Genomic DNA, 21,689 nt, shown 5'->3' with positions numbered 1-21,689 from the left:
TATCTGTGGCAAAGAAACGCTCGAAGAGCCGGAGGTAGAAGCGAGACGAGAGCCAGATCGTCTCCGAGGGAAATGTTTACAGCCTCTATTGGCAGATGAGTTTAGCGTTACTGGCCTCGCTGCTGCTATTACAGGCTTCAAACTTATTTTTCTTTATTATATCCACAAACATTAAAGCTAAAAATATTTTTATCATCACAGATCTTTATGGGAAGGGCCTTTTCGAGTGATTGGTCATTATGAAGGAGGAGGGCCTCTGGGCTGGTGAGGAAAAGGTCATCAGTGGAAAGCAGTAGACGGTTGTTATTTAACACTGCAATGCAAAGATTTGTCTGATGGGAGAAACTCACCAGTGCCATGAGGGAGACGTTAGATTAATTAGTTATGAAGCTAAAGCGGTTGCCACAATATTATATAAACTGGCACAGGAAGTGGAATGCAGTAAATCTAAGAACACACTGAATATTCTGTGAATGTAAGAAGATTCAAGAGAAAGAAGGATTACTATGTGCAGAGGAGTGAGTAGACTATAATAGACACATAGCTCCCCCTGCTGGTTAAACTTTCTCCTTAATAACAAAGCAGATCTTTCCAGTTTATTACTGGCAGGAGGATTTTACCACCTGGCCCAACAAATATTCAAAACTCGTGTGATTTTGAGCAGCGCTGTGGAAAACCCCAGCATGCACGATGGAATACCAGCAGTAAAAACTTAAAACAACCTCCTCAAGTTAAATAAAATGACACATCTAACTCATCTCATCATTTTAAAAGGTTTACCATTGTGTGGATGTGTCTACTAAGTTAAAATCGTAGATGGAAGTGGGATTTTATAAAATACAGGCGGGCAACACATCAAAGAAAAGATTTGTCTTTGTGAGATATGAGTCATAGGTTGTAGACAATGTGGAATGATACAGGAGGGATGGAAAGCTTCATTCCTCCTTTGGAGACTGTGGACCTGTGTGTCAGTACCTGCAGTATAGATCATCACCTCCATGTTAGTGGATGGGAAGTAAACATCAAATTAAATGAGTTGTTTGATGCTATAAAAATCGTGAAGAGCGCTCGTATCGGGAGGAACTTGATCCACAAATCCATCCCCTGTGTGCGAGATGGCAGCGTTCATATCCAGGATATATTAATGTTTATTTCTGAATAGTGGGGGAAGTGAGAGACATGTTGTCTGTCTTTATATACAGTCTGTGCTGAGATCTAGTGACTGAGACAGCCGGAGTTTATGACTCATATTAATTCACTGAACCATTGTCTCCTGTATGGAAGTGTCTGAGTTTGTTTTTCGATTTATCACATGTCATTTTCTCGCCCATCTTGACGACATAATGCTCTGATTTCACAATGCTCTAATCCTCTCATCCCACTTGACCTACTGTGGACTCGGTGATGTCTCCCACAGACGCACAGAGCCCGAGCAGGGTGTGGTACTGATACTGGGGCAGTGCAAGCAGCTGGGTGATATACTGGTAAGCTTGGGATGGAGCATTCCAGTTCAGACTGGTTGTGGTCTCACTGAAAGACAAAGCAGGTGGAGTCAAAGATTAAAATTAATAAGAACCATACAAGTTACTGTACATAAAAATCGCTCTGCATAAAGCTTTCATGTTTTATGGACAGTGCTGTGCGAAAGGTTTAGGCGCTTCAGATGTTACGCAATAACATCAGGAGGCGTCTGATCGGTCGCAAAGGAAAACAAACCCAGAACCCTTATAGCCATAGTCGTAAAGAATATAGAGAGGATAAAGAAGAAGAAGAACAGGGAGAGTCCACAGATGTCTGATCTCAGCATCATGTGGTGAAGGTGGGATCACATGAAGAGACAGAACCGACACATCCTGGATCCAAAGATAATACAACTTCGAAAAACTTTCCATGAGGATTGGACCATGGAGCGTGAAAAACTCTATGCGATTGTTCCTTGGTGGATTGCTGCTGTTTTAAAGATAAAGCAGGCCAACTGATGGAATGATTGGCTGGTTTAAATCATTGAGTTACAGGCAGGAGTAACTCACACAGGGAAAATGTCCAACAGCTCCTTCTGGTGGGGAATGTGGGGAACTGCAGGCTCTGTGCTGTGAAGGAGGCGCAGGAAGATGTTGCCAGCGTGGGCTCGGTACCGATCGATCTTCTCCGCTGCCTGCTTGGCCAGGCCGCACATCATGCACCTCACTCTGCATCAAACAATGATAGAAAACAAACAGTTTGAAATGCTTCCCCAAGAAAGATCAAATCAACAAATCAGCCATTGTTTCAAACTGAAGAGCGGGAAAGCAAGGGTGACACATGGAAGATGACTTGCAATAAGTTAATAACTGATTAATCTTATACGTTACAGAAGCCAAACATGAACACTGTGTTTGTATTCTTTTTTTTTTTAAATATTTTTATTAGGAGGTATGGCACAGTAGAACAGGAATCAATGTCAAATTTACATTGGGTATCACAAAATCTCAGTACGACAATTAACATTATATAGAGATATTGACACCATAAAAAACACTGTGCATCACGATGGATTAAGAGTGAGGTATACAGTCTTCCTCCTAGGAAGTTTTCTGTGTTTGTATTCTACCATGACATGACTCTTTTTAATCTCAGCTAGTATCAACGGTGAAAGTGGATCTTACATATTTTTTTATCCTGTTCCTCTACTAGAATTACCATAAAGCTACACTGACTTGGTGCTCAGTTATGTGGCCGCACCTTCTGACATTGAGGTGATACGGATTACTCAAGGCCATGAACATACCACAGGTCTGTGAACAACTGATAATACAGGTTTTATGGTCAGCAGCTGGTGATAGTGAAGAGTTTCTATGGCTGTATGGTTTAGTTTTATAAAAATGAGCCATAAACTGGTGTCAATCAGAGTTTTCTACTCACATGTCAGGTGATAGGATCTCTGGAGAACCGCTGGCCACCACCAGGGTCACGTCCATCAGACTGGTCATCGCTGCCTCTCTCACCCTGGGGAAAAAGACAGGGGGAGATTCATTGCTTGAACTGATTTGGCTTTGGATCTACTTTAAACTCATTGGCCAGAGTCATCCAGAATCTATTGAAGTAGAAAGTCCTTAAAATGATCTTTTAAAACACATCACAGGCTGGAATAAGCACAAACGCCACCATTTGAAGAGTGCATTCCTGAAGTTCGCAGCTTTATAGTCAAAGCAGCTTTATGTCTGCAGGGCACAATTTGTTTATGTGGAACGTTAATCAGGTCATTCATTCCAAAGTCACACCCTGAAACAGGTGCTCAGGCGACCGGTGGAACCCATGGTTATTGGCTGAGAGAAAATGTGACACAAACACAGAAAAGACCGAACATTTATGGCTGTGAAGGTGAAAAGAAAGAGATAGAAATGTGTCCCTGTGTGGGGGCGTGAGCTTTAAAAAACCGCAGCAAAGAAAACACTGATATAAGATAAGGAAGTACGAAAAAGAACGGAAGAAATAGTGGAAAGAAAAAGATTGCCTGAAAGAAACAGCCCATCCCATGCTGTGTGGACAAGTGACAGGCCTGGTGGCATTCCTGGCGAGTCGCTAAGCATGGCCTGGAGGGACGGAGACAGAATTCAGGTCATGTCTTCATGTCCCGAGGTGGAGGGACTGACACAGCACCAGAGGCCTCGGGCAGGAGAACATTGCTAAAGCCTGAGGCAATTAAAAGAGCCCGAGTGCGTCCACATGTTTACATCTAGATACGTGTTGAGGAGACAGTTCTCTCACCACGCCCCGATGTTCCCTCTGCCGTCTGTTGTGTAGTCGTTGATGCTCTCCAGCAGCGTGTCGTACACCTGGGACACGTTCTCCAGACACAGAGTCGAGTCCGAGGAGCCGCCGGAGCAGACCCCCACCTTCACACACACTCTGATGGAGAGCAAAAAAAAAAAAAGGTACAAGAGAAATATCACATAAACAAGAAAATCAGATCAAGTTTTTTTTTGTGGGAAAAGATGGAAAACCCGTGGGTAACACGTCCTTCAGGTCCTGCAGGTAGAGTCAGTCAACGGTTTATCTTACTACGCAGTGAAGCTAGCAGGACGAGCGAGACAAAGAGAGGGAGGGGGGGACAGAGGGGCCTTTGAGACACAAGTCTGGACCATTATCAGAAAGCTAAAACTCAAATATAGGTAAACGTTGAGACAGAAGATGCAAAGATGAGATTTCCATAGACAGGTAGGTGAAAACTCACTGAGCAATAGCTCTGACGGCGTCTCTCCTGGCCTCGGTGAATCTCCCTTCCCTCTGGCTGACAGCACACATCTGCTGGAGGCCTTCAAAGATCTAATACACACATGTACACACACATGTACACACACATTTACGGCCTGAATACGAAGACAGTGAGAAGTCAAATGCCTTGAAAATGCACGTAGAACTAGAACTAGAAGCACACCTGATTCAGTTTGCCACGGATCATGAATCTTGGCAGACAGCCGAGCGTGAGAGCAGATCCACAGCGAGTGAGCATCTGAGAACTCTTCAGCCCCTCGATGTACTGAGACACCAGGACATCTACACATGTGCACGTTAGACAAACACACAGAGTGCAGAGATTATTTGTTAAACTAAGACAGAGGAACACCAGTGCAGTGGGAAACTGTACTGAGCCTACCTTGGATCTGCGGGTCGGCCTGACCTTCCTCGACCTCGTAGTATTCCTCACACAAGGCAGAGAAAGCTGCCAACAGAGACGCCTGCAGAGAGAGAGGAGGAGCAGTGAGGGAGTGAAGAGAGAAAGACTCTTCTCCAAGAGCAGACACTTTGTTTAACTACTTTAAAGAACTGTTTCTTTGCAGATATGTACAGGAAGTCGTTCCTCCCAACCGCAATAAGACTGTACAACTCCTCCCCCTCTGTCAGAGCCTCCATCCCAGAACTGCACTGAACCTGTCTCCTGCTCTGTGGACCTGTACAACACTCTGCTCCATATACTCTTACTTCACTTCATATGTGATATGTGTTCATATAAACCATATTGATATTATATATCATTTTATACAATAATATTGTCTTTTGCACACTCTGTCTACATATTCTTACACTCATAGTATATTATATTACCTATTGTATAGTCAAATACTTATATTCATTCCTCTACTATATATCATATATTATATCATACTCTCTGTATATTCTTTGTATACATAAGTCTATATACACATATTTATACATGTGTACATGTTATAATTATTATCATTATATTACTATTACTATTATATTTACTGTTGCTGCCATTATTACTATATACTGCTATATATACTGTACTATTTTTATATACTGTCTAACAATAACATTACCATCATATCATCAGTACTATTACCATCATCTTGCCACTGCACCTTATCTACCTATTTTATTTTATTTTATCTTGTGCTTCTGTTTTTTTATTCTTTCTACCTCAATATTTTTTTATTTTATTCTATTGTATTGTATTTTATTGTATTCAAATATACCGGCTGCTATGACGACTTAATTTCCCTTCGGGGATGAATAAAGTAATCTATCTATCTATCTATCTATCTATCTATCTATCTATCTATCTATCTATCTATCTATCTATCTATCTATCTATCTATCTATCTATCTATCTATCTATCTATCTATCTATCTATCTATCTATCTATCTATCTATCTATCTATCTATCTATCTATCTATCTATCTATCTATCTATCTATCTATCTATCTATCTATCTATCTATCTATCTATCTATCTATCTATCTATCTATCTATCTATCTATCTATCTATCTATCTATCTATCTATCTATCTATCTATCTATCTATCTATCTATTAACTAGAATTTGCTTGAATCCCTGCTGTCACCTGTATTTAACAGAGAACTATAAAAACGTATTAAATTTACCATAATCCCGTCCTTCGCTCCACTGGAAACGAGATGAAGGTTTTTGATGGTGTCATCAATGAGCCACTGCCATTCAGCTAAAACACAGTGACACGACGTCAGACACTATTGGGTGTGATACTGAATTAAATCAAAAGTATAATCACAAGTGTTTAATAACTTACCGATTACAGGGTCGTTCTTAAAAGGCATTTTGGACAGGGACAGTTTTTCTATTATGTTGCACACTGCAGAGAAGATGACAACAATCAAATCAGCTGAATTAACAGAAACTCTTCCAACTTCAACTAATTAAAAACCAGGAAAAACGTTGTTCTGCTATTCAACTCACTTGCCGGCCTCATAAGTTCTCCACCAAGACCCCTTAAATAAAAGAGCATAATTTTATTATAAAGCCGAAATTATAATTATGTTTTTAACCATACTCCAAACTCTAGAGAGTAGATTGAATGATTCGTCCTACCTGTACTGCTTTCTGTCCTGAAGCTGAAAGTGCATCAACAAATTAAAATCAACAACAGGGGACATTTTGACAAAGTATATTAAATTTTAAATGTTGTTTTTTTTAGGTACTCTTACCTTTTGGTGAATGTTTTTCAGTGCGTCCACACATTCTGAAGAAATCATGTCCAACACAGATCTACAGGACAGAGGCAAGCAACCGTTCAGGGAACAGAAGAGAAGCTTCACTTATTTACCAGTGTATTTGTGATTATAAATAAAATAAAAATAAATCTATATAAGCTGCATCATCAGCAAGTTTTGAGCACAAACACAAACAAACATACACTTTCCAAGTCTTGTTTCCATACAACTTCACATCACATGTAGAGCTCATCTTCACAGTATTTTCTACTGTTCAGGTGGGACTAGGAATCCCCAGTTTGTGCCTGTCATGTATTAGCTTTACTGTTAGCTGCTAGCATCAATCCATTTTTCTACGAGATAAATACTCAGTGATGTGTGAAAAACCTACAAAAGTCTTAGGAAGACATTTAAGATTCGTCAGACTCGTCGAACCAGCTGAACGAACTCGAGACAGGCTGAAAACCTTTTGTATTGTGTAGTTTACACATTTAATCCAGATGGCTAGAGGAGAATTTGCAAATTCTTGAAAAACGTCTGGATGGGGGAGATGTTGTCTAGCAAGTTTCCGGGATTAGAACATTCCCGGGTGTTTATCTTTCAGAGACAATGGTGCTCATCATTGTGACTCAATGTAAAGCTAAAGCTGATACACGAGAAGCACAAGCCTTGGACATCCAGCCTGAGCTCATTGTTCCTTGGTCATAGTTCTGAGGAGTCTACCTGTCGGTCTGAAGGCCCAGTTTGTACAGAGCGTGTGTGACCTCTGCACACGCCATGATGGCTCCATGGCGACTGTGGAGGTCAATGCCCACGGCCATGGACAACAGCTGCGGCAGAACTGAAACCAACGAGGAGGAAAGTGCATTTATCTACTCATAAGCAATAATTATACGTTTCAGTCAGTTCCAATCAGTCATGTCCCATGTGCATCTTGTTGAAGGCACTTCACTCCCTGGGAAACAGGTACGGTCACATTGTTTACCTGTTGTTGCCATATAATCGGGTGCTTGAGGCGTCAGGTTGTGGAGCGCTTTGCTCGCAAGCTCTCGGATCACACTGCAAAACAGACACAGAACAGGAGACTTGTTTTAAAGATAAAAAAACTAACTGTGACGTCTGTTTCATCATATTTGAGTGCACTTACCAATCCCAGTGGTTGATCTTCATGGCTACTAAATGGTCGATCATGGCGTTGGTGTACTCTGGGAAACTAGCAATGTAAACGCTGCGAGAACAACAACAACAATGCAGGATGAATGCCAGCGGAGAAAGATCAACTATTTTATCCATCTTTACTTCTTTTCATTTCTTATGTGCAGTTCCTTGGTCAGACGTGCCCTGAGGCTAACATCTTTACATCCACTGCACTGCTTGAATATTTGCTCTGCTGCATTTCTGCCAGGGGTGAAAATTCCTGAAAGGGTTGAAGCGTTTCTGTGTTGGATGGAAAACACAGTTCACTCCTCACGCGTCTCACCCAGAGAAAGTTGCTGCTGTTCATAAACACACATTCTTCAAAATGTGAGTGCTGGATATGTCTACACAAAAACCTTGAGTTTTGGTTTTACCACACAACAATGTGGAAAAATGTACAGCCTCACATAGAGGCTGCTGGATAAGGGGGAGGAGTTTGACTTTAAATGGGGGCGGTATCACTCTTATTTATCATGTACCCAATGGCACTTCCAGCTCATAGAAATGGCCTTAATCTACTACATTAACTATCCTATTAACTCTAAACTAACTTTTAAACATTATGTGCATCACTGATGCGTTTACACATTACATACTTCTATGTGTGAGGCAGAATGGGACAACACCTGTTGCTAACCGTTTAATTGTTTAGTCTGCTAGAACAAGTGTGCGTCCTCAGCTCAAGTGCACCTTCACTTTTCAGGATTTTAGAAGATGTGATAATTAAAGCCAAGAACCTGCAAATGTCCCCAGTGACATGAAAACAGTGTTTCTTACCTGATGTTGAGAAAACAGGTGTTGAGATTCCCCACAGCATAGTAGTCTGCTGCAGTTAAAATGTCAATTCCATGAGGGAAGGTTCCCTGTTGAGACAAACAAGCAATAAACAGCTGATGTGTTTTCAGTGCATTGTGTTAGAAAGGTCGATGTTACTGAGAGGTGAAGAGCTCAGGTTGTAAGGGCACTTTGTGGCCGAAGGACTGTTGGATAAACAAGTGTTTGCTGGGAGGCCATTACTCTGCTTCACAAACTAATGCCGACAAGGCAAGTTAGAGCAAGACCTGGTTCTTTGGCAGCAAATAAATTCAAATCACAGTGATTCTGTTAGTCATAGTCTACGAGCAGTTAATGCTTCAGTCACTAACCTGTCTGCCGACATTCTCCTGGAAGGCAGCCTGGGAGGAAACGAGACATTAAGTGAACTTGTGTCATGTAACTGTAGATGTTCAGAGATCATTGGATATGAAACAGATCACTTACAGAGGCGGCTCGGCGGCAGTTGACATTTCGATCAAACACGGTAGTGATCAGCAAAGCACTGCAGAGAGAAACACAAAGAATATAAGATGAGGTTAATATCTGAAACAAGACTTGTGTGAAGAGCTGTAAACTGTTTGCACAGAGGAATGTCATTGTTAACTGTGGTTTTACAGCCACAAATATAAATCAAGTAAATCAAGATTAAAGTTTTCATGATTCATATTTCTTTAAGTTTAAAGACAAAATTTGTCTTTAAACTTATAAGAAATATGAATGACAAACACTTCATCAACAGCAAAATATATGTAAATCTGAGGTAGATCAATTACGTGTTATACTTAATCTCTGTGCTCACACAATGCATGAGCAATACATATCAATATTAGACTTTAATTTTATTGCTATTGATGGGAATTAAATCGTAAAAGTTGTTGATTTTGTCCAGTCCTAATAAAATTCATCCCTTTTTGCTAGATTTATTTGTTTGTAAAAACTGACAGATATACAATCTCGTAACTTTCCTTATTGAGTAACTAACCTTCTCAATAAGCTGTGTAACATTTCAACAACAAGTGTTTCAACAGATTACTAAGAAAAAAAAAATCTCTGACTCAGATTTGCATCACCACAAAACAGATTTTTTTTGCTGCAGGTTCCCAGCATTGCATCATGAACACAGCCTCAGTGTGATTAACCATGACGGCTGCGATATGGGAAATTGAATCTGAACATCCTCGCCCGCTACGTTGTCACTATAAGTTCCAGGAGCAAGGATGTGTGAATGTCAGTTGTCAAAGGGGGTGTAACCTAATTATACATTGAAAGGACAGCCTGACACTAACTGTTGTTTATTTAGTTTGCTCTCCTTGTCTGTTCCCTGCTTCCAGACACCAGGATTCAGGCCTGCAGCTTCACTAACTGCCCCTACCCCGAGGGCTTGGAAACAAAATGATTGCACAATGGATCCTGCTCTGTATCTGTAACTGTGGAAGTAGACAACCATGTGGGTGTGTGTGCCCCCAAGTCACCTAAGTCCCACATTCTCAAAAGTGAGTTTTCAGCTACTGTCGTCGAGCTGTGATGAATAGAGCAGGAACCAGCTTGTCGGAGCTTTGCTGGCAAACGGCGACCGAAACCTACAGCAACAGGCGAAACCTGGCAATCCTGTAGGCTGGGAGAAGGGAGGGTGTTGTTGCGACTGATCATGATAATGCTCATGATAATGGTAGTAGGGGTTCAAACTGACTCTGCAGAGCTGGTCTGCACAGTCAGAGGCCACAGGTCCATACACGCTCGCTGGAGGCAAACCGTTAGTATTGACAAAGACTGAACCAACGTCACTGGATGATATTGCACCCGAGTTTCTCTGCACTGGCTGATTACAGTAAGTATCGAGATGTGTCTCGTTACTTTGAAGGTTGCCCCCTGCTTCAGATCCTGAATGAATTCAGCCACAATAAGCATCCAGGTCACACTGAGTAAAGCCACAACAAATATTAATGTAAGAATCACTTTTGTCCAAATAAATCACTTTAAGAGGTAGATAAAGCTTCCAATGTTACATATTACATCTCTGAACAAGGTCTACATTTCAGTGCCTTTTTATATACATCTATTTTCAGGCCAAGGCCCAACAGTCTCCTTATGAAAACCCATTTAAATTCCCTAGATTTGCACTTTTATTTTTTTAAATTGCAAACAAATGAGATATCTGTACCCTAATTATGATTTTTGCATCAAGATCCATGAACAATTCTCTGTGAAATCTGTGAAAAATGTCCTTACAATGATAAAGAGAGTGAAAAATAAAGTTTTGTAAAAATCTGTCTTTGTTGTTTTTTTTTTGCACAATCCTGCTAAATACAATTTTTTGAAATGTAAGTACAATTTTTATTGTGTAGATGATCCTGGCTTTTTCATTATGTATTCAAACAATCTTATTTATATAGAATTAAATCATTTGGGGTCACACAAGATTCACTCTTAAGACTACTACTCTTAAGTCTACTTGACATGAATAGATGGCAAAGCGCTCTGTGGTTTTGCAGCAATCTACGCATGTGGTGTGTTTGAATGGGAAAGGAAAGAAGAGGCTACCTGGCAATCTCAGTGACGAAGGGCTGGAGGTCTTTGGGCTCGTAAGCTCGGGCGAAAGACCAGCACACGTAGCAGGCGGCGTCCCTCACGTTGGATCCAACGCTGCACGCGCCCCTCTTCTCGTCATAGGTCAGCGACTTGATGATGAGCGGCACGACTGCAAGCAGACGACAGAGCTGGATCAGCACTTTAAAACAAAAAACTAAGCATTTGCATTAAGCATTCAACGTATACTGTAAACAATCTTGAGAAGTCGGGAGTGTTCAAATATGTGAAAATTGTAAGGATCATTTTAAATCATTCTGCAGCACATTTAAAGAAAAACAGAGAACTGCTTTGTTGATTAGAATTGATTAAAAGCATTAGAAAAAAAATGCAAATGCTGGTATTTATATATCGTGTTTGAGAAACAAAGAATAACTATTAGCCATAACAAGTCTGCATTCTTTTCTTTGCACAGAAGGGAGGTAACGCTGAACAAGAACAGCAACAAATACACCTGCAAGTATGCAAATCTCACACCGATTTTGCCAGCGTGCGACTGTGCTTGACTTGCAACTTGCTGCGTTTATGCAAATAAGCATGGTCATGTTCTTCTTCTGTACAGGGCCCGCGTGGTCACTTCTACACAAGAGACTGAGGAGCAGGAAAGACGATAGCCCCCACCTCACCCCGTCATGTAAATCATCCCTCGAGGCCTGACTAATATCAAGTACATCAATGTTGCCCAAGGGCCCTGCTGTTTGGGCTGAAGCTCCACCCACTGGTGAGACAACACCTCAGAGAAAGGAACTCACCACACAACTATCATCACCAATTTCAGCACACACACATGCACAGTCACACACAGACACACACTCTCTACTCTTAGCACATATTGGAGCGAATGTCCTGACGAGACACTAACGTTTGCCTTGGACTGTGGAGCCGCTCTCTTCAGGCCCAACACTCCGGAGAGGACACTCAGAGAAGGTACGTGTTTTCTTTATCGTCTCTTAAATAAAAACTGAGAAGCGTTGAATCCTATTTAAAAAAACGTATGGCACTCGGTCGAAGCCTTTCTGAGTTTTGGTAAGACTAAGAATGTTTTGTAAAGGAGCCGTTCTCTAAACTGTAAAGTTGTTTTTAAGGGAGTGTAAGTGTTGCATGCACCTGTTACCTATGGACTCTAGTGTGAGGCACCTGCTTGCACTGCTGTGGCTGAATCACAGGTAAAGTGCCTGACCTCTTTAGAGAACCCTCTAAAGAATTTAAGATTTTTAGGTCAATAATACAGCCCTTTTTTTCTCAACAACATATATTGACACCAGAGATCCAAGGAACCAAATTTATATTTTTACGAAAGCAAAAACTAACCAGAAAGGTTTTTTATTGTGTCATATTGGAAGGGAACTGCAAAAATGTTAAAAAGGGACTTCAAATGCATTTTAATCTGGAAGAAGGGAGTGGCTTTGCATGCTACTACAGCTTAACAGAAACTTGAGTGGCGGCTTCTTGCGACAGCGCACGACAAGCAGGTTCCTCCGAGCGACACCCAGCAACACTTAACTCACTGCTTCAGGTGATGTTTCATTTCAAAGGCAAACCAGGAGTGTTTCAGATGCCAGGGACATTAATGAAGAATAACACATTTTGAATTTCTCCAAAGCTGGTGAGCTCATCAAATGATGAAGGAGACAGTGCATCCCGCAGGTGTAGTCATGGGAAGCAGGTGGCTGGTAGTTCCCACGCCGACAGCCCAGAGTTTAGTAAGGTTGGGTGAGACAGCAAGTCTCTGCATGCCCTCCAGGTCTGTGTTAGTAAGTGTCTAGTCTACCCGACAACTGCCCACCTCGTGCCTCAGCAGCTCCCCGACTTCACAGGACACACGAGTGGAGGAAGATCTGAATGATAGACAGCTGAACACAGGCCAAATAAAATCGTTTGCAGGCTGCTGTCAATAGACTAAAGCAACACTAACACACCAGTGCACCTATGCAAACACACAGGTATTTTTTTGCATACAGGAGACAAGTTTTCATATTTAACTAACACTCAACTTGGAGTCCAAAACAGAGTTAAGAAACCGTTGAAGGAACATTAGCCCGAGGCTGCAGTGTTTTGTGCAGCTAGAGATTTTTCTGACCGAGCGAAAAAATAAACAGCGAGAGAAAAACCTTCCAGTAACTAACTCTCTCCACCTGAACCAGTCCAACAACTTTATAAGCCTGATTACTCAGTGACAATCTGGAACAAAAGAGGCAATGATTCACAAGTTTCTCTTTGAGCGTTTTGCTTCAGTGTGACTACTTTGTCTTAAACTTCATTATTCTCTTTGTTTCTTGCAGATAACGTTCATATCAACCGAGATGGAGACTGCTCAGGAACGCAAGCCAAAGAGACCTCACTACATTCCCCGGCCGCCAGGCAAGCCCTTCAAGTACCAGTGCTTCCAGTGTCCTTTCACCTGCAATGAAAAGTCCCATCTCTTCAACCACATGAAATACAACTTGTGTAAAAACTCTATCTCCCTGATGTCCCAGAAGACTGGGCCAACAGCTCGACAGGTCAAAGCTGTGGCAAAGGGAACCTCGGACACCTCCAAGGATTGTCCGAGCCCCGAGGCCGTGGAAGAGGGTCCGGACGACAGTCCTCAGGACCAGGAGGCCGAGGAGGACACAGCCGAGTGCAGAGAAGACACAGAAGACGTAGACGTAGGGTGTGACAGTCCAGTGAATAAGGACGTCCAGAATGTGACAGCACCACATACAGTTACAGAGAGAGAGGACAGGGAGAGCAATGAAGCACCATCCCTGCCACGCCCATCCGCCTTCTACCCCGTCACACCCAACCGGGATGGATCCGACACCTTCAAGTCGTCTGTGCAGCAGTCAGAGGATTCACAAACCCCGGCTCCCGCTTTCAGCCACCCAGCCTTCTCATGGGGCCCGATTCCCTCGTCCGGCCCCTTAAAGCCATTAGCCCCTCCCATGGTTCCTGAATACCCGACTTACCTCCTGCCCGACCGCCCCCTGTACCCGTCCTACTACCTCCCAGGGAACCACCATGCAAACGAGCCCAACTCTTCTTCTTTCCAGCCAGACTTGATGGACCCACAGAGGCCGCTGATGCCACAACCCATTGCCCCACCTCACGCTTCCCTTTTCCCTACATACGCATACAGGTACTGCCACCCTCTGCACCCGCCCCCCCCTATGCACTATACCCTGTACAGGCCACATGAGCTCTCCATGCCATTTACAGGACCCAGATACATCCCTTTGTACGACCAAACCCTGAGGCCCAAGGATTACGAGTTATACATGCACTCACATCCCAGACACAATGGTCTCAACACATCTGCTCAAGAGCAGAGCAGCCATGTGCAAAGTGGAGACAAGGCCACCAGGCTCAGCCCCAAAGAGGGTTGTTCTGCTTTGGGGTCCCCGGACAGACCCCACCATGCACACAGCCTCCAGAGAGACACAGAGCCCCTGCAGTACACCAGCATGGGCGACTCTCAGACCACGTCCCAACTCGTCCACACAGCCGTCCCCACGCAGGACATCACGTCTGACCTGAGACAAGAGTCTGCTGAGAGCCTGCTGCATTTAAGACTTCAGCCTGTGGACAGAGGGTAAGCGAAATCCCTATTTGTTTATGTATCCAGGAATCAATTATTCCTCAGCTGCAGTGTATTGCATTTACAATGATTGTGTTGTCCTTCAAATGTTTGTTTTGGTCTGTTTCTCTCAGGTCGGCAGAGATCTGCAGCTATTCCTCCACTTCTGTCTCTGAGCCATGTCCACAAACTAAGTCAGAACAAGACCTGGCTCCCCTCAACCTCTCAACGAGAAAACAGGACACAGACGACAGCCCATCTGACCACAGACTGAGGTGTTCAGACACAGAGAAACTAAGGGAGGATGATTTGCCTCTGAACCTCAGCATTCGAGATTGTCACAGCAGCCCTGAACATCTCCAGCGGACGCCAGACGATGAGCTGGATGAGGAGACGTTTGACGGGAGGCAGACGGCAGCGCTGGCTCTCTGTCAGCTCTCCATTGCGAGCTCTGCTGTCTCCTCATGTGACTTCAGCTCTGCAGTCAGGCCCTCAGAATACAACATGGAGGCTAGAAGTCCTGGATCTCCAGAGAAGACGAAGCTCAAGACAATTGGCAAGAAGAGAGCAAAGAGTGTCAGGGCTGAAAACAGCTGCCATAAACCCAACAAGCGAGCAAAGGTTCCAGGACGGGTTCTGAGGAGGAGGCATCGCTGAGAGGAACAATTCAACTCGGACTTTTATAAGATTTGTAAATAAGGACAAAGCATCTCCCACCTTTCAGCCGCGACGTTCAACTGTAATGTAAATATTAATTAAGCACTGAAAGATTTGATTAATCTAAAAAATATGTGAAATGTCTACAGTAGTGGCACATGGTCAGTCATTAAGAAAAATAAATATGTGTTAAATGAAAAGACATGTTGCCACAGGTGTGTGTGTGTGTATAACGTCTTGACATCAGACTAGATGGGAAAAGATGGAAAGCATTTTTTAAGGGTTTTTAATATTTAAATCTGGACAGGTTTGTCATTGTGTAAAGTTGGAGATATAAGATATGGCAATGCACTGTAAATGTACACATTTTTAATAAATAAGTAACAAACGCTGACTTGCTTACAGTAATCAATTTATCTAATACTGTAATAACGATTTCAGTGTGAATTTGTGGAAACATACCCTCCGTCAACCTGGAGGGAAGCAGCAGGCCTCTTCTGCTCAGCTCGGCCAAGGCCAGGCAGCCTCCGTGCCAAGCCTTGTCCGTTTCCTGGAAGCTTGAAACACAACACACACGTTGCAGTTGAAAATATAGGACACATTTCTTGAATAGTGGGGGAGCTTAACGTTTTGTCCCTGCATGACAGGTATTTTAAAATAGAAAAAGAGCAGCTGAGAGTCACTGATGGTGAGAGCAAACATGAACCTACCTGAAGCAATCCAGCAAGGATCCCACCACCTCGTCGGCCAGCTCTTTGGGAAGCCTCCCAGTCACCCTCCCATTGCTGAAGGGGGGAATACATTCAAATCAAACAAAGACATCTGGAAATTCTGTCTTTCAAATAGAGAATACAAAAAAACAAGAAGCTACAAGGAGAACTTGTTATAAGCCGTTGCAAATTTGTTTAGTGGGGGCAGATTTTTTACCCCTTTGCCGCAGACCACCGCACAATGGTTTCCTTATCTTTAAGTCCCACCAGCAGATGCTCTGTAAAAAGAACACATGCAAATTAAAGTTTCAGATAACACGTATTGCAATAACAACCTTTTCACACTTAGTGGAGGCAGGAACGTACCGATAACAGTTTCTACCTCTGCAGGTATATCATAGTCTTCTATCTGTTCCTGTGTGTCCATGTGAGGAGTCAGAGCATCAGCAGCTGGAGCGGATTCGGACGTGGAAAGGTTTGCGCCGAGGGAGCGGTTTCCCCTCTGGTAACTGAAAAACATGAATATACACTTCTGAACTTTGTGCTACTGCCACTAATAACCATAACATATTTTGGTCATAACATATTATAAAGTATACACTAATAGACTTTCACAAGCTCATGTTTTAGATGTGACAAAGTTCATTTTTACAAAACATATATTGATTTATTGCTTTCATGTCTGACCGCCAAGCAGCCAGACGTGGCTTCAGGAAGGTGAGGCCGAGTCTCTGGATCAGTTTGACCCCAGGCTTCCTCAGCATGGCCTGGCTGCTCTCCGCTAGGTTCCTCTGCTCCAGACACCGCAGGATTGTGGGAGCTGGGAAACACGTGAAAACATATTCATTGTATGATCAGTGTTTCACCTAGGTTTCTTTTAATGATTTTGAACTGTACATTGGATTTCGGCGCTGACAGGCTATTCTGTGATGCTCAGAGGACGTCATGTGTTTGTCCAGGTTGTCCCTTCTGTAGGACTGGCAGGGAGACTCTATAAATGTCCGGGTCTGGTTTCCTCTCACAACTGTCTACGTATGCGACATAACATTCTTAAAACCAGTGGTGTATAAAGTACTTGAAAGCCATACTTGAGTAAAAGTACAGATATCTTACTTGAAAGTGACTCCGGTTAAAGTAAAAGTCACCCGTCAGAAAATGACTTGAGTTAAAGTCTTAGAGTCGCTCATATTAAATGTACTTAAGTATCAAAAGTATCTGGTGTTGAAATGTACTTAAGTATCAAAAGTAAAAGTACAAGTACCAAATTTTATTTCAACTGACTAAAAAATTATAACAACACTATATATAATGTATAATTTTACAAATTTTGAACCCGAGATGCTGAGGTTAAAATAGTATTGGACAATCGATCTGAACTTCTAGCGACAACAAAGAATCAACACAACAGAATAAACAAGTTCCTCTTGATTCTACCTAAGAACACTGATAGACCAAATGAACCTTTTGTGTCTATGAGCTGTATTTTGCATTTTAACTGCCTGGATGTTTACCTGCCTGTATACCTGCCCGCCAGCTTGTCCTCTCATCTACATGTAGCCTGTTTATTTATCATTAGACTATCTTCACTGAATGGGCCTGGGGTTGTGTTTGCATTTGTTTCCAGCAGGGTGACAATACACCTGTAGGGACGACAAAGTGAAGACACAACCCTGCCTGAAGTTGTACACATTAGCCAGTTTGTACAATACATGTATAAGACTCAACAGCTTCTAAGTTGTGTTGAGTCAGCACAAAGGGCGTCTAAGGATTGGAATTGGCAATATATAGATATATAATATCTTTGCAAAAATTATATTGGCATTATAGTGAGTGGAAAACTGGGCCTGATTACCTGAGAGAGAGAGAGAGAGAGAGAGAGAGAGAGAGAGAGAGAGAGAGAGAGAGAGTGAGAGAGAGGTGCGCCAACCTCCGCTGCTCAAGTAACAAGCCAGTTTTGAGAATGTAAGAAGTAGAAAGTACAGATATTTGTGCTCAAATGTAACGAGTAAAAGTTAAAAGTCGTCAGGAAAATAAATACTCAAGTAAAGTACAGATATGTGAAAAATCTACTTAAGTACAGTAACAAAGTATTTCTACTATGTTACTTCCCACCACTGCCTAAAACCAAAAAGAAAACTGAAATAATCCCCTATTCATTCTCTATGAACTGTAATTTATCTATCTATCTATTTATTTATGCATGCATGTATATATGTATGTATGTAATGTATGTATTTACTGACTTCCATAAGTAACCTGGATTGCCGGAATCCGGAAACATTTTTGGATCCGGTACTTATGTTTATCTCGTCTACACGAAGCTCTGTCAGGAAAACACGGAAACGCTGCAGCGGAGTGGTTGAAGTCGCTGTAAAGACGTCATGGAGCATGCGCTTAAAGTGAAAGAAAACTAAAGTGGAGATCCTACTAGCAATCCTCCCATAACGACTTCTCTACCACCTGAAACCACTGTTACCATGGCAATCAAACAGGACGAGTTAGAATAGAGCACCTCGCCATAACCCTCGTTTGTGTTAAGTTACCGTTTTGAAACTTCCGTCTGTAATAAAAATCTTTTCACGTCAGATTTGCCGGTTTTGAACAATGGTCCGATGAAAATAGATTAAACAGTGATAGAAGGAAGTGATGCAGCTTAATAATGGTTCAGGCTGAGGTTGCGAGGCGAGGTGCGTTCACGGTTTAATACAACAAGCGGAGAAAGCAGAATCGCGGGCTGACCGGCGCTGAGAAATGCGCTTCCCGGACAAAGATCAGTCTTGTACAACCATGGGGAGTATTGCCCCTCTGAAAGCCAAGCTGGGTCAGAACCGGTCATCCGGTGGTGACTGAGCAGATTCTTGTCTGGGGCGGGGCGTGCAACACATGGACTCTTCTCTGAACTCGGACCCGGAGCAGGAGAGCTGCTCCGGCTGCTCCTCACAGGAGAGTGGCTGTTACCATCTCCACCTGGGAGCGTTTAAAAAACGCGGATATTTGTAACTGCTTCTCAGGTGGTTCATGCGACATGTTTTCAGATGGATGCTCTGTGTGCGCCGGTGGGAGGTTCCTCACCTGTGTGTGCGTGATACAGAGAGCAGAGGAGAACTCTAACCGCGCGACCATGTCGAGACAGAAATGCAAACTATAGACCTGTTTTATAGGAAATGTAACCTTAAAATGATTTATGTAGAAATCTGGGGCCATATTAAAAAATAAAAAATAAAATAAACAATTAACTTGACCTTCCAGGGGGGGCGGGAGGTGCCTTTGGGGGGGCGCAGCGCCCCCCTAATAGAATGGTAGGGGAAACACTGATGATGTAATAAAATAATGAAGTAAATTAATATATACAGGAATAAACATAGCCCACAGATATACAACGTTTATTTTTTTGGGAGATCTCTGGCAAGAGGCTAAGAAAAACAATTATTTTCATCTTGTATATTTAAAAGGCCTTTTGGTAGGATAAATATTTAACTGATATAACAAGATCATAGAGTGAGCTGCTATTTTTCTAATTATAGTAATATTTCCAACAAGTTGAGGCCATCTGAACTCCTGAGATAACTGATTGGGACTGACGGCAAAATAAAACGATCTTCATTCATTTTACTACTGCAGATACATTAGCTATAAAACAGAGAAACAAGGGAACCTACCATACTGGAGTAGGTCATCTCGTTTCCCATGTTTGAAAAGCTTTGCCTAGGAGACACAAACAAGATCAGACCAGATCCATCCATCGTACTGAAGAGGACACATGAGAGCAGTGACATTATGGAGGGCATCACACATTTAGAAATATTGATTTTTACAAAACATCAACAAACTAACTAAGTTACAGAGTTCTCTCAGAAACCAGCATGCATTCCACACACCACACTGTTCATTACTAGTCCTTTCTGGCCTTGTTATGTTGCTTGTTTTTCTGCATCGCTTTGGTCTCAATCTTCACACAGATCAGCAGGTTTGCAGCAGGTTTGCATACAAGTAGGAGCCAGTTTCGAACATTCTACAAACTACAGAGGCCTGGCCCGCCAGATGGATTTTTGACATTAAGTACAAAGGAACACTTTGTTAAATGTTACGCAAGCTTGTATGGCGATAATTTGACTCTGATGTTCTTGCTTGAGGCTTGAGGTACGTCACCTTAACTGACAGGGAGTGATTTGGAAATTGCTAATATGCCCACAACCCTGTTCTTGAGAATTTCTCTTAAATCTGTGGATTAAACTTGAAGCAGAACCTCCCACACATGCAACAGGTGCAATACTCACACCTGCTAAAATCACATTAGGTGGAACATACCAGTCATGTCAGCTCTTGCAAACAACCCCCTGCAGGTTTGGATGAAGCGGTGCCCACAGATGGCACCGGTTCAAAACATAGACACAACCAGGCGTGAACACGTAACAAACTAAATATGATCAGGGAGAAGGGAGTGTTTACCAGAGACTGCAGAACACCATTCAGCAACCTAATGTCTTTCAGTAACTCGTCACTGGTCTGGAATATAGTGGTGAGGCTCCAGTCCAAAAATTCTGCGAGACACTTCTGTTGCACATCGTGGCGCGTCATGAACCTGTACGTGCAAGAAGACCAGAAAGACTTTCAGGGTTTCATCTGGAGAAACAAAGGAAGCCTACAGCAAAGGCATTCTAAGAACAACCCTGCCCTCTATTGGTTAGAAAGATAATTACATTGTATTGTTCAACATGGTTGGTAAAAACATAAATGAAACCAAAATGTGACATGATTATACAATGCATGAAATAAAACAAAAAGGGGGGACAGGGGAACAGGGCGAAACAGCTCCGCGGGACATCTTCATTTTCACACTGATCAGTAGGTGGCGCTATGACCCTGAGTTAATATTAACATATGGAGCTGTTCAGGCCGGGACTGTGATCATAGGTGAACATTTTACGTGCTGACTGGACTATGCACAGTGGAGTTAATAAAAAGTCATTTTCAGAAATAAAAAGCAACAGGACCTTCACACTGTCGGACCCTAAATGTAGAAGACATGTCTTGTTGGTGAGTTCTTGATGATCCTGATTTGATCAAAACAATAATTATGTTCCAACCAGGAAGGCAACTCATCTTTTATGTATGTAAATATTGAAAAATTTAAATGATCTTGAAAGAAAAATTACTGTTGCACTGTTTCAAACTGTGAAACTTACTCTATATATTTTGGTGACAGCCACAAAATGTAAGTACAAGGTAATAGTCTGTTTATACACTTACTTTGATACCAGTACACATGCAGCATCCCTGGAACTATCATTGGCTGATAGATAAGACTGCAAACAAGCAAATCAAAACTGTAATTAATACTGTATGACATCAGGACTGTCAAATATCATCACATACTTAAAAGGTTATATAATTATACAACAAAGAGGCAAACATAACCAGGGCTAAAATATATTTATCAGATGTAACGCTATAAAATTCTCTTTTTGATCGTTTCTCTGTGGTTATTTCAGTTTTGAAAGGGGAGACACACTGATTGTTAAGTTTCTTCTGCTTGTTTGATTTCTTTTGCTTTAAAATCTGATTCTAAAACAAGAGGGAACTTTGTTATAAGCTGCTTCAACTGTCACAGGAGTTTTCTGCTGAGCTTTGAGACTGTTAATTATACTGTTGTATACGATTCGCAAATCCTGACAACAAAGACGATCCCTTTCG

General features: G+C 42.2%; 2 protein-coding genes across 3 annotated transcripts in view; one reads left to right on the top strand and one right to left on the bottom strand.

Annotated features, from left to right (window-relative positions):
• The window catches only part of tbcd (tubulin folding cofactor D), a 28,181-nt gene that overhangs the window by 4,345 nt on the left and 2,147 nt on the right, over positions 1-21,689 (bottom strand). For both annotated transcript variants that reach the window (XM_061090016.1, XM_061090017.1), the window contains exons 7-33: positions 21,246-21,301; positions 20,445-20,577; positions 19,655-19,700; positions 16,683-16,815; positions 16,362-16,504; positions 16,213-16,273; positions 15,996-16,070; positions 15,748-15,842; positions 11,028-11,184; positions 8,931-8,988; positions 8,816-8,845; positions 8,448-8,533; positions 7,621-7,701; positions 7,459-7,532; positions 7,197-7,314; positions 6,468-6,528; positions 6,352-6,374; positions 6,220-6,251; positions 6,053-6,115; positions 5,889-5,965; positions 4,637-4,718; positions 4,418-4,536; positions 4,214-4,305; positions 3,748-3,888; positions 2,902-2,985; positions 2,031-2,189; positions 1,392-1,530 (exon numbers count right to left, since the gene is read on the bottom strand). In XM_061090016.1, the coding sequence (XP_060945999.1) occupies positions 1,392-1,530; positions 2,031-2,189; positions 2,902-2,985; positions 3,748-3,888; positions 4,214-4,305; positions 4,418-4,536; positions 4,637-4,718; positions 5,889-5,965; positions 6,053-6,115; positions 6,220-6,251; positions 6,352-6,374; positions 6,468-6,528; positions 7,197-7,314; positions 7,459-7,532; positions 7,621-7,701; positions 8,448-8,533; positions 8,816-8,845; positions 8,931-8,988; positions 11,028-11,184; positions 15,748-15,842; positions 15,996-16,070; positions 16,213-16,273; positions 16,362-16,504; positions 16,683-16,815; positions 19,655-19,700; positions 20,445-20,577; positions 21,246-21,301 (2,418 nt within the window). The remainder of the gene's footprint in view (positions 1-1,391; positions 1,531-2,030; positions 2,190-2,901; positions 2,986-3,747; positions 3,889-4,213; positions 4,306-4,417; positions 4,537-4,636; positions 4,719-5,888; positions 5,966-6,052; positions 6,116-6,219; positions 6,252-6,351; positions 6,375-6,467; positions 6,529-7,196; positions 7,315-7,458; positions 7,533-7,620; positions 7,702-8,447; positions 8,534-8,815; positions 8,846-8,930; positions 8,989-11,027; positions 11,185-15,747; positions 15,843-15,995; positions 16,071-16,212; positions 16,274-16,361; positions 16,505-16,682; positions 16,816-19,654; positions 19,701-20,444; positions 20,578-21,245; positions 21,302-21,689) is intronic.
• On the top strand, positions 13,366-15,285 carry znf750 (zinc finger protein 750). The gene is made up of 2 exons (XM_061089321.1): positions 13,366-14,643; positions 14,763-15,285. The coding sequence occupies exons 1-2, from the start codon at positions 13,376-13,378 to the stop codon at positions 15,283-15,285; spliced, it is 1,791 nt and encodes a 596-aa protein (XP_060945304.1). The 5' UTR covers positions 13,366-13,375.

This window comes from Limanda limanda, chromosome 17 (genome assembly GCF_963576545.1).
Source record: "Limanda limanda chromosome 17, fLimLim1.1, whole genome shotgun sequence".
Lineage (NCBI taxonomy): Eukaryota > Metazoa > Chordata > Actinopteri > Pleuronectiformes > Pleuronectidae > Limanda > Limanda limanda.
This window is presented reverse-complemented; position numbering and strand designations above follow the sequence as displayed.